The sequence below is a fragment of the Schistocerca gregaria genome, chromosome 7 (assembly GCF_023897955.1).
Source record: "Schistocerca gregaria isolate iqSchGreg1 chromosome 7, iqSchGreg1.2, whole genome shotgun sequence".
Taxonomy (NCBI): Eukaryota; Metazoa; Arthropoda; class Insecta; order Orthoptera; family Acrididae; genus Schistocerca; species Schistocerca gregaria.
In genome coordinates, this window is record NC_064926.1 from 94,428,626 (window position 1) to 94,446,172 (window position 17,547).

General features: G+C 43.5%; 1 protein-coding gene across 1 annotated transcript in view; it reads left to right on the forward strand.

Moving 5' to 3' along the window:
* LOC126282022 (UDP-glucosyltransferase 2-like) overlaps nucleotides 1-17,547 on the forward strand; it is a 93,465-nt gene that overhangs the window by 18,427 nt on the left and 57,491 nt on the right. Inside the window, exons 2-3 of the mRNA XM_049981415.1 lie at nucleotides 838-1,022; nucleotides 16,303-16,484. Of these exons, the coding sequence (XP_049837372.1) occupies nucleotides 840-1,022; nucleotides 16,303-16,484 (365 nt within the window). The 5' untranslated portion in view covers nucleotides 838-839. The remainder of the gene's footprint in view (nucleotides 1-837; nucleotides 1,023-16,302; nucleotides 16,485-17,547) is intronic.

The following is a 17,547-nucleotide window of genomic DNA, read 5'->3' on the forward strand; positions in this document are numbered from 1 at the left end:
CCTTGATGACTGCGCGACACAAAGCTTTACGCCTCGCCTGGGGTTGTCAACACCGACGTTGGATTATTGATAACTGGAAAATGTTGTCTGGTCAGATGAGTCTCGTTTCAAATTACATCGAGCGGATGGACGTGCACGGCCGTGGAGACAACCTCATGAATACGTGGACCCTGCATGTCAGCAGGGACTGTTCAAGCTGGTGGAGGCTCTGTAATGATGTGGGTCGTGTGCAGTTTGAGTGATATGGAACTCGTGCTACGTCTAGTTACGACTCTGACAGCTGACACGTATGTAAGCATCCTCTCTGATTACCTGCATCCATTCATGTCCATTCTGCATTCCGGCGGACTTGGTAAATTTCAGCAGGACAATGTGACACCCCAAACGTCCAAAATTGCTAGAGAGGGGCTCCAGGAGCATTCTTCCGAGTTTAAACACTTTCGCTGGCTGCCAAACTCCCCAGACATGAACATTACTCAGAATATCTGGGATGCCTTGCAACGTGCTGTGTAGAAGATGGAGGATTCCTGGTGTCAAATTCCTCCAGCCCCAATTCAGACATTAGTCGAGTCCATGCCACGTCACGTTGCGGAACTTCTGCGTGCCTGTGAGGGCTCTACACGATATTAGGCAGTGTACCAGTTCCTATGGCTCCTTAGCGTGTATTCAATTATCAAGGATTTCCGTCCTTTAAGATCACAGACAACTGCAGTGATCGCTGCAAGCTGGAAAAAGAGATCATTGTCTAGAGAATATCTAGATTATACTTTTGAGTATTGTTAAAATCCGGTATTTTTACGTTGGTATTCCTTGTACAGCCACAAATAATTGTTTCAGCAATGGAAACGTTCGGAGCTGTCCTTCTCGCAATCCTGGCATTCGCTGGTGGTTCGTCTGCCGCGAAGATTTTGGTTATTTCGCCGACCGCTTCGTTCAGCCACCAGTTGCCGTTTCACATCGTGACCAAAGCACTCCTCGAAAGAGGACACCGCGTCACTTTGATGACAACAGACTCCCCAAAGGTAAGGGAAAAAACGAGACTGGTGGGCATATAGTCTACGTTCTTCACAATGGCTGTGTAACAGTGTAAAATTTGTTTCTTATGTACAGAAGAAGTTACTGCGAGTGATCAACAAGTAATGGTAGGTTTAGCTAATACTAGAGGTAGTTAATGCGCTTACATCCTATGGAGTGTATTCTAAAAATACAGCGGACCTATTTTGTTAGTCTTTACAGTGAGAGCCACGTATTGAACTGAGTATAAATTGTTTCACACTGTTCTTCTGCAATTTCCCTAGTGTTCCTCATAGTCAGGTAACTTCTTAACGGACCAGACTTCACTTCCTCGACACAAAAAACATACAGTTTGGTCTAAATGATACGGCTCTTGAGCAATATGTGGCACATTGCTTCATAAGAACGAAGTAGACGATCTTTTGTGGTGCATTCAGGCATGCTAATTTTGTATGTAGTCAGTTCCACAAGAAAGTGTACTCCGTAATTTTAAATATAACGTCCGCAGCGACATCTCTGGTAGTTGCGTCGGATCTGTATTCAATGTGCCTTTGCACAGTGTTTAGATAAACAGTGCGAGATTTGAATGTTTTGTTTTGTTGGTTTCAATTTAGAATGAGTGCAAAATATCTGAAGCTTCACAAGGCAGTGGTACTTGTAAATCACCCAGAGGGACCAAAGCCTTCATATGGAGTTGCTGCTAAAATTCTTAGAAAGTTAAAGACATTCGTTTGCGAAATGGGTCCAACGATATTTACAGATTGGAAACGTGGATGATTTACCGGAGACAGGGCTAACGTGAGCGACAACAAAAACTCAGGACAATGAGAGCATGCGTCTTTTGAAGCAGAAACCAGACCTTACTTTGAGTGAGGCTCAAATAAAACTGCGGAGGATACGATGCGACGCGATCCGAAACATCGCAGCCGTCTCTGTACAGCGTGGAAACAAGGCAATGGAGTGTCCACGATGGACTGGCCTGCAATGTTTCCGGATGCAAATCCGATCGAAATGTTTGGTCGTTTATTAAGATTGAGCTTAAAGGAAAGCCAATATGTACTTTGAAGCAGCTGTCATATAAAATCAGGGCGATATGGAGAGCGTTACCAAGAGAAAGAATATGCAGAAAATCTGGTGAAAAGCACGCCAAAGAGGTGCCAAGCTGTAATCGATAATGGTGGCGACTGAATTAAGTATTAGGTAATCGTACGATTAGTAATAACACGTCTTTTCATGTAAACATGTATTCATATTAGTGTCTTTTATCTCATACGGATAGCGACGTAAACTTTCTTGTGGAACTGACTGCACTCAATATACAATAGTTGCAAAGAAATGAAATAAAGCTATGCGCTGAGAGATTACGTGACTGTAGCGAAAAGTAAAGCTGAGTGAACGGACAACATCCTTTAGTCACATCACTAGATTTTTGATGCCTACGTGCCTTGTCAGTGCTTCTATGTACGGCTCCCACTGTCACTAGGAAACTGTTAACATCGCTTAACAGTCCTTAGATACCTCATAGAGTTTGACAGAGTTGATGCTACGCTCGTTTACCGGCTTCCTTCATCGGTCTCTGTTGCAGTACAGGCCGTTGAAGGAGAAGACCAATGTGTGTAATAAAACTGGACAAAGAAATCACTGAGCAGTGTGTCCCACCACTAGTTTATGCTATTCCGCGCACCTGTGTTGAAGTGAAAAAGCTTCGTCTCTGTAAGTATCTCTCACTCAAACAGTGGTCCAAATACAACGGCACATATCGTGTTGCAAGCAAACGCTAGAAAATGTTGTAAGAGGTACATTTCGTTGTAAGAATAAAGTCGTAAGAAGCGAAAAATTCTGGTTTGTATTACTGCGATATTCCAAAATTGGATCTGTCATCAATAATAAATTGGCCCATTTTTACTTTCCACAAATCGCTTGCTTACGGAAGGACAACGAATCAAACCGCTGTCCACCAATACAGATTTGGGTGTTTCTCGGCAAATACTGGAGCGGTTCCTTTGAAAAGGACACTTCCGATTTTCATCTCCAATCCGAGCAGACGTTTCTTCTCTAATTATTTCGTCGTGCACCGAACGTAAATACTGATCTCCTTTTTTTCCTCTCTTACCATAAGGCTGAGAAGACTGGTGCTCTAATCGCAAAAGAAGTGAATGGGAGATGCTACCAGTAGCAATACCACCATCAAATAGCAGGCTGTTTGGAACCAACGACCAAATTTCCAGAGACGAGTTCCTTTTCTTGCTTTATAATGGCAGTAATGCAGCAGACATAAAAACCAGTACTGACTGTTTGGCCTTCAAAACTGTTGAGCACCGTACTAATGAAAGAGTATTTCTATATAACTGAAGGCTTGTCCAAAGTAAAGGTTTCGCGGTGTCACTGACATTGCACGCGTGTAACTCTGAGGTTACCTTCCACAAAATGTTTGGAAGAAATAACTTGAGAAAGGATTTCGGAATATCATACGACGCACTGATTATAGAGGAAACAACTCAGGAAAAGTACAGTCAATAGTAATGCAGAGAAAAAAGATTCAAGGTATCTTTCATATGTGTAAGTTACAGTTACTGCAAGGGCTACTAAGGCCTAAGTCATCAATGATTTCCACACTTGAATGTGGTAGGAACTATCGAAATCATGGCGAGAAGCATTCAAATATTCGTCATTACCTGACTCATTACACTTTTCCTGGTTAAATATCATCATTCTGGTATTCTGTTGTGGTTGTGGTCGCAGCACCAACGAAAAGTCTTCAGCAGATTGAAAGGAGTCTACTGGGGCACATTTGTATGTGGCACTCGAATATGATTTTATAAACGATTTATCTTTGATAGGCTTTATATCGCTGACTGTGTAATACCGCAGACCCAGAGTTACTGCTTCTGGTTTGAGATTATTATAGTGTTGGAGTAAGACAGCGCTTGACGCGCTGTCTTCTGGGGACGGGGAGGGGGGGTTGATTTGGGGGGAAGAGACGATTTGGGGGGGGGGGGGGGGAAGAGACCAAACAGCAAGGTCATAGGTCTCATGGGATAAGGGAAGGTTGGGGAAGGAAGTCGGTCCTGCCCTATGAAAGGAACCATCCCGGCATTTGCCTGAAGCGATTTAGGGAAATCACGGGAAATCTCAATCAGCATGGCCGAACGCGGGATTGAACCGTCGTCCTCCCGAATGCGAGTCCAAAGTGCTAACCAATGCGCCACTTCACTCGGTCTGGCTGTCTGTGACGGAAAGATGATGGATTAGGCAGTTGCTGTATAAAGCCACCAAGTGTTGGACTAATGAAGGTATGTCAATATTATTGAATACGGAACAGAAGTCCTCATACAAGCAAGGTAACGACGTTAAATAATTAAGATTTCTGTTTTTGTCAGCGCGTTAGTACAGACGAATTGGCTGATAATTTTTAATAGTTGAGTAACCCCAGAATGTACGTAAACTGATTTGATAAAAAGGCTAGATAGATATTTCACATGTAATGTTTCCAAGATTTGTTAACAGAGCTATATGTATATTGATTATTTGCAATTATGTTGAAATTGTGAGGTGAGCTGTTTAAACGTCATTGTTTGTGAATCAGTTGTGAGTAATGTAACTTCAATTGTCAGAACGTTTATGAAAAGACAAACTTAACTTGATATATAATTTTGCTAAAAAAGAAACTCATTGTTAGTAATTCACCACAATAAGCACCGCCCCGCAGTCCAGGTCATGTTTTCCAAAGAAGTTGGGTTTTTTCATTAATGTTTTCAGTTATCAGCCAAAACAATTTCCATTTCTAAGTATTATGGCCAGCATTGCACACTGCTGAACCTGTAGCTAGCATATTCATATTTTTGATGAGAGACCAGAACATATCCCGTTACTCCATTGCCGCTTTAGAGGTAAGACAATTTAATTTATTTGTTATGTGGACAGGGACCAAAGTTATCAGTTTTGAACAGGGCCAGATAATTCAGTGCCTAAGGGGCTGAAAGTATTTTGCAGTGACTTTATTTCTTTATTGGTACTGGGAGTTGCATTGCCCAATCATTTCGTGTGAAAGTTTTGCTAACGACAACACAGAGTAAGCACAGTACTTGCAGTTGCAACACGCTACGCGATAATTCGAGTTCAATACCCAATCCACAAACCAAACCTTCATTCAACGTAATCGTAATTCTAAAGTTATTTATTTATAAAATAACGTTGTTGTTGTGGTCTTCAGTGCAGAGATTGGTTTGATCCAACTCTCCATGCTACTCTATCCTGTGCAAGCTTCTTCATCTCCCAGTACCTACTGCAATCTACATCCTTCTGAATCTGTTTAGTGTATTCATCTCTTAGTCTCCCTCTACGATTTTTACCCTCCTCGCTGCCCTCCAATACTAAATTGCTCATTCCTTGATGCCTCACAATATGCCCTACCAACCGATCCCTTCTCCTAGTCAAGTTGTGCCACAAATTTCTCTCCAATTCTATTCAATACCTTCTCATTAGTTATGTGATCTACCCATCTAATCTTCAGCATTCTTTTGTAGCACCACATTTCGAAAGCTTCTATCCTCTTTTTGCCTAAACTATTTATCGTCCATGTTTCACTTCCATACATGGCTACACTCCATACAAATACTTTCAGAAACGGCTTCCTGACACTTAAATCTATACTCTATGTTAACAAATTTCTCTTCTTCGGAAACGCTTTCCTTGCCATTGACGGTCTACATTTTATATCCTCTCTACTTCCACCATCATCAGTTATTTTGCTCCCCAAATAGCAAAACTCCTTTACTACTTTATGTGTCTCATTTCCTAAACTAATCCCTTGAGCATCACCCGACTTAATTCGACTACATTCCATTATTCTCCTTTTGCTTTTGTTGATGTTCATCTTATATCCTTCTTTAAAGATACTGTCCATTCCGTTCAGCTGCTCTTCCAGGTCCTTTGCTGTCTCTGACAGAATTACAAGATCATCGGCGAACCTCCAAGTTTTTTTTCTTCTCCATGTATTTAACTCCTACTCCAAATTTTTCTTTTGTTTCCTTTACTGCTTGCTCAATATATAGATTGAATACAACCCTGTCTCACTCCCTTCCCAACCACTGCTTCCCTTTCGTATCCCTCAACTCTTATAACTGCCATCTGCTTTCTTTACAAATTGCAAATAGCCTTTCGCTCCCTGTATTTTATCCCTGCCACCTTCAGAATTTGAAACAGAGCATTCGAGTCAACATTGTCAAAAGCTTTCTCTAAGTCTACAAATGCTACAACGTAGGTTTCCCATTCCTTAATCTATTTTCTAAGATATGTCGTAGGGTCAGTATTGCCTCCCGTGTTCCAACATTTCTACAGAATCCAAACTGATCTTCGCCGAGGTCGGCTTCTATCAGTTTTTTTCCATTTGTCTGTAAAGAATTCGTGTTAGTATTTTGCAGACGTGGCTTATTAAACTGATAGTTCGGTAATTTTCACATCTGTCAACCCCTGCTTTCTTCGTGATTGGAATTATTACATTCTTTTTGAAGTCTGAGGGTATTTCGCCTGTCTTACTCACCAGATGGTAGAGTTTTGTCACGGCTTGCTCTCCCAAGGCTATCAGTAGTTCTAATGGAATGCTGTCTACTCCCGGGGCCTTGTTTCGACTTAGGTCTTTCAGTAATCTGTCAAACTCTTCACGCAGTATCGTATCTCCCATTTCATCTTCATCTACAACATCCTCTTCCATTTCCATAATATTGTCCTCAAGAACATCACCCTTGTATACAGCCTCTACATACTCCTTCCACCCCCGGCCGGAGTGGCCGTGCGATTCTGGGCGCTGCAGTGTGGGGCCGAGCGACCTCTACGGTCGCAGGTTCGAATCCTGCCTCGGGCATTGATGTGTGTGATGTAGTTAGGTTTAATTAGTTCTAAGTTCTAGGCGACTGGTGACCTCAGCAGTTAAGTCGCATAGTACTCAGAGCCATTTTACTTCTTCCACCTATCTGCTTTCCCTTCTTTGTTACAACTGGGTTTCCATCTGAGCTCTTGATATTCATACAAGTGGTTCTCTTATCTCCAAAGGTCTCTTTAATTTTGCTTTAGGCAGTATCTATCTTCCCCATAGTGATATACGCATCTACATCCTTACATTTGTCTTCTAGCTATCCCTGCTTAGCTATTTTGCACTTCCTGTCGAGCTCATCTTTGAGACGTTTGTATTCCTTTTTGCTGCTTCATTTACTGATGTGAATTTCAAAAAATACATGTGAACTTTTACCAAATGAAAAACATTTTTCAATGTGACTTACTATAGTCTAGTAATAACATAAAGTATATAATGCACTGCCGGAAAAAATCGCAGCATCAAAAACTGATTAATGTAGAGCAATGAAATTTCGGGAAAACGTTTGTCTAGGTAACATATTTAAGTGATTAACGTTGTAATAGCACAGCTTAATGTAAACGCGAGATAATTCATTGCAGATGTAACATGTTGATACATTAATAATCGGTGTAAACGAAAGAACGTTGAATGCAAACATGTAAACGTGCTTGCATCGTGTTGTGCAGGTGCTTGATGTCAGCTTGTGGCATAGAAATTGTAACGTGTCCTCTTATATTATTCTGTTTTGCTGTTGTTATAGTTAGAAAATTTTTTATTCAGTCGGTCCTTGAAATTTTGAAATAAAGGTTATTGTGGATGTCGAGTAATAAATATTTAGTGTGAAGCGCTGTTGCGACACAGGCAAGGATCAATTGTGGAAACTAAGCCAATGAATATTACAAATAATGTTATTAAAGAATACGACCGACTGACATGTACATTGCGCGAATGAGTGGTCAAAAAAAGCGTTAATACTGTCTAATAAATGAGTCTTAAATATACACTCCTGGAAATTGAAATAAGAACACCGTGAATTCATTGTCCCAGGAAGGGGAAACATTAGTGACACATTCCTGGGGTCAGATACATCACATGATCACACTGACAGAACCACAGGCACATAGACACAGGCAACATGCACAATGTCGGCACTAGTATAGTGTATATCCACCTTTCGCAGCAATGCAGGCTGCTATTCTCCCATGGAGACGATCGTAGAGATGCTGGATGTAGTCCTGTGGAACGGTTTGCCATGCCATTTCCACCTGGCACATCAGTTGTACCAGCGTTCGTGCTGGACGTGCAGACCGCGTGAGACAACGCTTCATCCAGTCCCAAACATGCTCAATGGGGGACAGATCCAGAGATCTTGCTGGCTAGGGTAGTTGACTTACACCTTCTAGAGCACGTTGGGTGGCACGGGATACATGCGGACGTACATTGTCCTGTTGGTACAGCAAGTTCCCTTGCCGGTCTAGGAATGGTAGAACGATGGGTTCGATGACGGTTTGGATGTACCGTGCACTATTCAGTGTCCCCTCGACGATCACCAGAGGTGTACGGCCAGTGTAGGAGATCGCTCCCCACACCATGATGCCGGGTGTTGGCCCTGTGTGCCTCGGTCGTATGCAGTCCTGATTGTGGCGCTCACCTGCACGGCGCCAAACACGCATACGACCATCATTGGCACCAAGGCAGAAGCGACTCTCATCGCTGAAGGCGACACGTCTCCATTCGTCCCTCCATACACGCCTGTCGCGACACAACTGGAGGCGGGCTGCACGATGTTGGGGCGTGAGCGGAAGACGGCCTAACGGTGTGCGGGACCGTAGCCCAGCTTCATGGAGACGGTTGCGAATGGTCCTCGCCGATACCCCAGGAGCAACAGTGTCCCTCATTTGCTGGGAAGTGGCGGTGCGGTCCCCTACGGCACTGCGTAGGATCCTACGGTCTTGGCGTGCATCCGTGCGTCGCTGCGGTCCGGTCCCAGGTCGACGGGCACGTGCATCTTCCGCCGACCACTGGCGACAACAGCGATATACTGTGGAGACCTCACGCCCCACGTGTTGAGCAATTCGGCGGTACGTCCACCCGGCCTCCCGCATGCCCACTATACGCCCTCGCTCAAAGTCCGTCAACTGCACATACGGTTCACGTCCACGCTGTCGCGGCATGCTACCAGTGTTAAAGACTGCGATGGAGCTCCGTATGCCACGGCAAACTGGCTGACACTGACGGCGGCGGTGGACAAATGCTGCGCAGCTAGCGCCATTCGACGGCCAACACCGCGGTTCCTGGTGTGTCCGCTGTGCCGTGCGTGTGATCATTGCTTGTACAGCCCTCTCGCAGTGTCCGGAGCAAGTATGGTGGGTCTGACACACCGGTGTCAATGTGTTCTTTTTTCCATTTCCAGGAGTGTAGTTACTCTTGTACACACTCAAATGTATGAGAACATACGAACGGGACAGAGGCACATAAATTTTGAATGCAGTCAGCCCCCTGGCCTGGATGAAAAAAATTACAGTTAAACTCATTTATTCGTCTTAGAACGTAAATGCGTGGACTTCGAAATTAAATGAAAAGAAAGACTGCAGATCCTGAATGTCGCGGCAAATATATTTAAATTGACGGTAGCAGCCACGAAAGGAAAAAAATGAACACATTCACATACCTCTATTGTTGAGCAGCGTCGCCGTGAAGATCGTCGCCTCCATCTAAATTCTCTGCATAAAATTAAAATAATAGTAATAATTTTCCAGAATTTCAGGAGCTGGGACCCATGGTATCACAAAAGACGAAATCGCTCTGCTTCAAAATCACTTTCATTATTTAACCCAATTTTGTCAGTAAAAATTGGCTCAATACGTCTTAAGACTAGAACAGGAGAACAGCTAAAGGTAACTTATTCTAAAAGCAATAAACGAAAAGCGTAAAGCTTCATTTGTTCAGCAAATGCTTTACGCATTAATCTCCGGTAGTTGAACTAGTGTCTATATATTCATAAAAGAATTTATATAATGGCTTTACATGATCCATGCCTATTGCACTTGGTTGGCCAGTCAAAACGGGGAAGTTTAATGGTGTTTAGGGATGACGTTGGAGTTTTCGTCCGACAATGTCCCATATGTGCTCGATTGGAGACAGATCTGGCGATGGGGCAGGCCAAGACAACATGTCGACACTGTGTAGAGCATATTCGATTACAACAGTGGTATGTGGGCGAGCGTTGTCCTGTTGGAAATCACTCCCTTGCACTGCTGTTCATGAATGGCTGCACAACAGGTCAGATCACCACACTGATGTACAAATTTGCAGTCATGGTGCGTGTGATAACGAGCAGAGCGCTTCTGTGATCACACAATATCGTGTATCAGACCATAACTCCAAGTTTAGGTCCAGTGTGTCTAGCGCGCAGACAGGGTGGTTGGAAGCCCTGAACTGGCCTCCTCCTAACCGACACACGGCCATCACCGGCACCGAGACAGAAGCAGCTTTCATCAGAAGACATAACAGACCTCTCCTCTACCCTCCAGTGAGCTCTCGCTCGACGTCACTGAAGTCGCAAATGGGATCAGTGGAATGCTCGGTACATGGCGTCTGTTCGGAGCTGTCCTTGAAGTGACAGATCTGTAGCAGTTCCTTGTGTCACAGTGGTGTCAACTGGTGCTCAGACTGCTGATGCAGAAGCAGTACGATGCGCCAGAGTCACACACCGGTAGGGCCACGTGGCTGTCTGGAGCGCGGTCTCCTTGCGACTGTACGTTCTGGTGACCATCGCTGCCAGCAGTCATGTACATTCCTGCCAAATCTTTCCGCAACAACATAGAAGGAAAATCTAACTTCTAGTAGTCCTGCTACACGACCTCGACCAAACTCAGTGAGATGTTGATAATGGCGGGTTGTCGCCTTAAAGGCATTCTTGACTAACGTCAACCCACCACGTCCAGTCTCAAAGGTAACCAACGCTCACGACCGTTACAGCGGTTATTTAAAGCAAATCTGATTTGCATACTCGTTGTGGCACTACTAGGCCCGCACTTATGCGAATGGGACGAAATCTGAATAAATGTTCTTGATGTTGTGGTCCAGAGACTGGTTTGATGCAGCTCTCCATGCTGCCCTATCCTGTGCAAGCTTCTTCATCTCCCATTACCTAGTGCAACCTACATCCTTTTGATCTGCTTAGTGTATTCATCTCTCGTTCTCTACGATTTTTACCCTCCACGCTGCCCTCCAATACTAAATTGGTGATCCCTTGATGCCTCTGAACATGTCCCACGAACCGATCCCTTCTTCTTGTCAAGTTGTGCCACAAACTTCTCTTCTCCCCAATCCTATTCAATACCTCGTCATTAGTTATGTGATCTACCCATCTAATCTTCAGCATTCTTCTATAGTACCATATTTCGAAAGCTTCTATTCTCTTCTTGTCCAAACTATTTATCGCCCATGTTTCACTTCCTTACATGGCCACACTCCATACATATATTTTCAGAAATGACTTCTTCTTCAGAAACGCTTTCCTTGCCATTGCCAGTCTACATGTTATATCTTCTCTACTTCGTCCATCATCAGTTATTTTGCACCCAAATATCAAAACTTCTTTACTACTTTAAGTGTCTCATTTTCTAATCTAATTCCCTCAGCATCAACCGACTTAATTCGACTACGTTCCATTATCCTCGTTTTGCTTCTGTTAATGTTCATCTTATATCCTTCTTTCAAGACACTATCCATTTCGTTCAACTGCTCTTCCAAGACCTTTGCTGTCTCCGACAGAATTACAATGTCATCGGCGAACCTCGAAGTTTTTATTTCTTCTCCATGGATTTTAACACCTACTCCGAATTTTTATTTTGCTTCCTTAACTGCTTGCTCAATATAATGATTGAATAACCTTGGGGATAGGCTACAACCCTGTCTCACTCTTCCTAATCACTGCTTTCCTTTCATGTCATTCGACTCTTATAAATGCCATCTGGTTTCTGTACAAATTGTAAATAGCATTTCACTCCCTGTATTTCACCCCTGCCATCTTCAGAATTTGAAAGAGAGTATTCCAGTCAACATTGTCAAACGCTTCCTCTCAGTCTACAAATGCTAGAAACGTGGGTTTGGCTCTCCTTAATCTAGCTCTTAAGATAAGTCGTAGGGTCAGAATTGCCTCACATCCTCCAATATTTTTACGGAATTAAACTGATCTTCCCAGAGGTCGGCTTCTACTAGTTTTTCCATTCGTCTGTAAAGAATTCGCGTTAGTATTTTGCAGCTGTGGCTTATTAAACTGATTGACCGGTAATTTTCACATCTGTCAACACCTGCTGTGTTTGGGATTGAAATCATTATATTTTTCTTGAATTGTGAGGGTATTTCGCCTGTCTCATACATCTTGCTCACCAGATGGTAGAGTTTCGTCTGGACTGGCTCTCCCAAGGCCGTCAGAAGTTCTAATGGAATGTTGTCTACTCCCGGGGCCTTGTTTCGACTCGAATAAATATCACGTTTCAAATGTCGCACAACTTCCTCTTGGTGTTACGACTTTTTTCCCGTCGGTGTATGGTTCAAATGACTCTGAGCACTATGGGACTTAACATCGGGAGTCATCAGTCCCCTAGACATTAGAAGTACTTAAACCTAACTAACCGAAGGACATCATACACATCCATGTCCGAGGCAGGATTCGAACGTGCGACCGTAGCAGCAGCGCTGTTCCGGACTGAAGCGACTAGAACCGCTCGGCCACAGCGGCATCAATGCAGATGAAGATGATACCTTTAAGCGAGTGCTAGTCACTGTAATTTCAAATACTGAACGAATCTCATCGTTTTTAAAGCCATGAAGCACTGGTAAAGAAATGAGAAACGTGATATGAGCTTTACTTGTGTAGAAGAAGACTGTTCGCGATTTGAAAAAGAATTGTATTTGGACGAAAATGGCTCAATGTACAAAATCCGAGTGGGGTTCCAGCCCTAGTCGGTGATTCTGTTAAAAGTCTATACCAGTACCTCCTCTTGCAGCTAGCAATTAGGAGACATCTGAAACACTTTTTGGTGACTTCTGTCGTTTCTTTCTTCTCCTTCTGCATAGAGGCACGGTTTGAATTGTCGCTGCATACAGAAAGTCACCCTCATTTCGTTGGTTTCTCCCACAGCGGAACACGCCTTTCGTGAAGCAGCGAGTAGGGTATATCGACTAGTGAATTTGTACCAAAAAGCTAGTTGTACTGAACGGATCTGCAGGGTGCACAATATATTTTCTTAGCTACTAAGTGAGGTAAAGGTTTTGAACGAAAATTCCGATTATCGGCATTCACTGAATACACTTTCCGCTACCAAGTCCACATTAGTTTGTACTTTTGAACAGAACGTTAAAAACATGTAGGTACAACCATTCGCACCAGTCATCTTACGGTATACACCGTAACATGCTATCGGAAAGATACACACAGGTTGTCTGTGGATTGATTGCTCGCTCTGTACTCTACAGAATGTTAACTTTGAAGTACTAAATTCACTTTTCATATCTGGGATTCAGGGACATGTAAAATTTTTTGAAAGACATCATGTTTACGCGAGTGGCTGTTAGACTTTTTATTTCCACTACTGCAATTTCGGCCTTAGGCCATTACCAGCCGCAGATGTGTTGGCCTTAATCCATGTCAGCTTTATACACGCTGACGCTACTTAGCAGTGTTACGAATGTATATAGCAGCAAATGACCACGACATATAAATGTGTCAGCGTGTACAAAGTTGACATGGATTAAAGCCGAAACATCTGCGCCTGATAATGGCCTAAGGCCGAAATTGCAAGAGTGGAAATAAAAACTTTAACAGTCACTGGCGTAAACATTATGTCTTTGAAGTACTAGGTTAAGGTTACAACTTATACAGTACGCCACACGGATCTAAGTTACTCACTAAGGTCATAGTTCGTACAAAAAAATCTGAAATCTTCACATACGACTTTACAGTTCGTCCATTAATATTTTCCGACACTCTACGATCTTTTTAATGCCACGAACGGTCAAAATTATAACATCTTTTCACAGCTAAGTACTAACACGTCCGACTATAATAATGGCCGATCCCGAATATCGTTAGACTAAAAAAATGGTTCAAATGGCTCTTAGCACTATGGGACTTAATATATGATGTCATCAGTCCCCTAGAACTAAGAACTGCTTAAACCTAACTAACCTAAGGACATCACACACATCCATGCCCGAGGCAGAATTCGAACCTGCGACTGTAGTGGTCGCGTGGTTCCAGACTGAAGCGCCTAGAACCGCTCGGCCACACGGGCCGGCCTCAAGAATGCAGTCGCCTCGCCGTACAAAACGGGAGTGAAGTTAATCTCTTATGCTCGGCTAGGAACCGTCATAGCAAATCATACTGAATTTACTGTGTTTCTCAGTGACTCCATCTTCGCCCTTTCACTGATCACGTAATCAGATATCTTAAAATTTGGTTACTAGATAATTAGTTTCTGAAAACCCAAAAATAACAAATTAATACCTGCTTTACATATCTGAACCACTGGAGTACGTTTTTATCTCCCCAGTACCATAAACTGGCGTATTACAGATCACAAATTTCGCTTCTCATATGGGTCACTCACTCAGTCCAGATACACAGTCTCACAGTAAACATCAAGCAGTCGGTTAAGGACACTTACAAACATTCACAAAACACATACTGGCACATCCCGATTAGTAAGACGACAAATAAGCATTCTTACGTAGAATAAAAATAGTTTGTTAGCTAACATGCATGGTCCTGACAAGAAGTTAGTAATTCATGTAAGCTTTACATTCTACGTTTTCAGCCGTTTTATCATGTCTCTGAAACTGCAACAAATATGCTATTGAATACATGGTATAAAGTGTGATTTCATTTGTTATATGGTAAATGTTGGTTTCAATTTTACAATATCAGGCCTGTACGGTAGTGACACATCTAGACCTACGCCGTAAGTTGTTAGCAGGTAGCCCAGCGACACTAGCGAACGTCTGTCACCAGCTGTAAGAGCCCAACTTCTGACTTAGGTGACAGCAGTTGTGGGATACGCCCTAAGATCGTGTCGGACCTCCTTTTGCCCCACGTATTGCAGCAACTGGGCTTGGCTTGGACTCAACAAGTTGCTGGAAGTCCCCGGCAGAAATCTTGAGCCATGCTGCCTCTACAGCCGTCAACAATTTCCAAAGTGTTGCCGATGCGGGATTTTATGCACGAAGCGGTGTCTTGATTACGTCCAATAAAGGTTCTATGGGATTCATGTCAGGCAATCTGGGTGCTCAAATCATTCGCTAGAGTGGGCCAGAATGTTCTTCTAACCATTCGCGAACAATTGTGGCCTGGTTACATGGCGCACTGTCATCCATAAACATTCCGTCGTTGTTTGGGAACACGAAGGCCATGAATGAGTGCAGATGGTCTTCAAGTAGACGAACATCACCATTACCTGTCAATGATGAGTTCAGTTGGACCAGAGGACTCAGTCTATTCCGTGTAAACTTAGCCCACACCATTACAGAGCCACCACCAGCGTACACAGTGCCTTGTTGACAACTTGGGTCCATGAGCTGGTGGTGTCTGCGCCGCACTCGAACCCTACTACCAGCTCCTTACAGCTTGGGACTCACGTGACGAGGCCACGGTTTTCCAGTCGCCTAGGGTCCAACCGATATGGGCACGAACCCAGGAGAGGCGCTGCAGTCGATGTCGGGCTGTTAGCAAAGGCACTCTCTCATCGGTAATCTGCTGCCATAGGCCGTTAACACCAGATTTTGCCGCATTGTCGAAACGGATCCGTTCGTCGTGGGTCCTACATTGATTTCTGTGGTTATTTCACGCAGTGTCGCTTGTCTATTAGCTTTGACAACTCAACGCAAACACCGCTGCTCTCGGTCGTTAAATGAAGGCCATCGGCCATTGCCTGAAATTTGGTGTTCTCGGCACACTCTTGACACTGTAGATCTCGGAATATTGAATTCCGTAACGATTTCAGAAATGGAATGTCCCTGGCTACAACTAACATTCCGTGTTCACAGCCTGTTAATTCCCGTCGTACAGTCACGATAACATCGAAAATCTTTCAACATGAAACATTTGAGTACAGATAACATCTTCGCCATTGCGCTGCCCTTTTATACCTTGGGTACGGGATACCACCGAGATCAGTATAGTTGCATATTGCTGTCCCATGACTTTTTCATCTCAGTGTATTTTATATGTACCTTGTCTGGTGCTACGATCAATACGCCTAGGTAAAATAGATTATATTTAGAAGTAAAAGGTACTTTCACATTCTTTGGACTCGTATATTTGTCTGATGTGTGTTTATAACCGAGAAGAATCGTCGCTGTTTCCGTAGATCCTATCCTGCTGTTTCTAAGTTTTACAGGATCTGCAGAGTAAATTTATTTCTTTGCAGATAAATAATGAAAACTACACAGAAGTGGACCTGTCAATCTCTTACAAGCATATGCGCGGTGACTATGATTTTGTGAAGATGTCCCAAGAACCACCAACGGAGACGGTCAAAATGTTGCGTGACTTTCCAAGAGCTTCAATAGAGCTGCAGATGAGTGATCCACAAGTTCAAAAATTCGTAAAGTAAGTACTCTTCAGTAAGGAGCTATCAGATATTTACAGGTAACATTCAGTATAAAAGCCGGCCGCGGTGGTCTCACGGTTCTAGGCGCGCAGTCCGGAACCGTGCGACTGCTACGGTCGCAGGTTCGAATCCTGCCTCGGGCATGGATGTGTATGACGTCCTTAGGTTAGTTAGGTTTAAGTAGTTCTAGGTTCTAGGGGACTAATGACCACAGCAGTTGAGTCCCATAGTGCTCAGAGCCATTTGAACCATTTCAGTATAAAATAGAATGCATTAGCAGAATGAACTGACAAATAACAGATTGAAATTGGCGGATATAGCCACTTGGCACCTCTCCAGTCGCTTACACGTTGTTAAGAACTGATTATAATAAGTAGGTACCAGTATTCTTCTCCAGAATAAGACTCACAAGGAACAATGGTTTTGTGTTTAACATCGCATAGACAACGAAATTCTTAGAGACGGAGCATTAACAGGGATTTTACAGGAATATATCACGATTCATGTAGTCACTCAATACAAGCACAAACTCGGAAAGGTTCTACTCCTTCGGTAAACGATTATAGTGTCACAACTACTGCTTTAACTAGATTCAAGTTATAGCCGTGGAACAACAGACACTGAATAACTATGTCTTAGTGGTGACCAGCGGTTAATACCACCAGCTGTCGACAGAAAACCATAAAATAAGTTGATTGATACCGCGAGGAGGACGCATCGTCATTGCGCGCTGGAATTTTGGAGGCTACTGAGAGGGCTGGACGATACCTATTGGTCTCTATACGATCACTTTGGGCTCTAGGTGGCCATGGCGAACACGGATACAAACTCCCCGATCTTTGTGTGCGAAGAAGGTGGGTGTGGGATCTAGAATGGTAACCGACGGCTGCAGAACGTCTAGTGTTCTTTATGGTTTTCGAAGAAGAGTGTGGGTGCAGCCAGCTGCCAATGCGCATCCAGCACATGGACTGCCACTTGTTCACCATGAAGGTGGGTCATTCAAGGTTTGTTTCGGAATCACGTACGGATTTCGCTCGTCTCTCATCGATATCTGGGGTAATT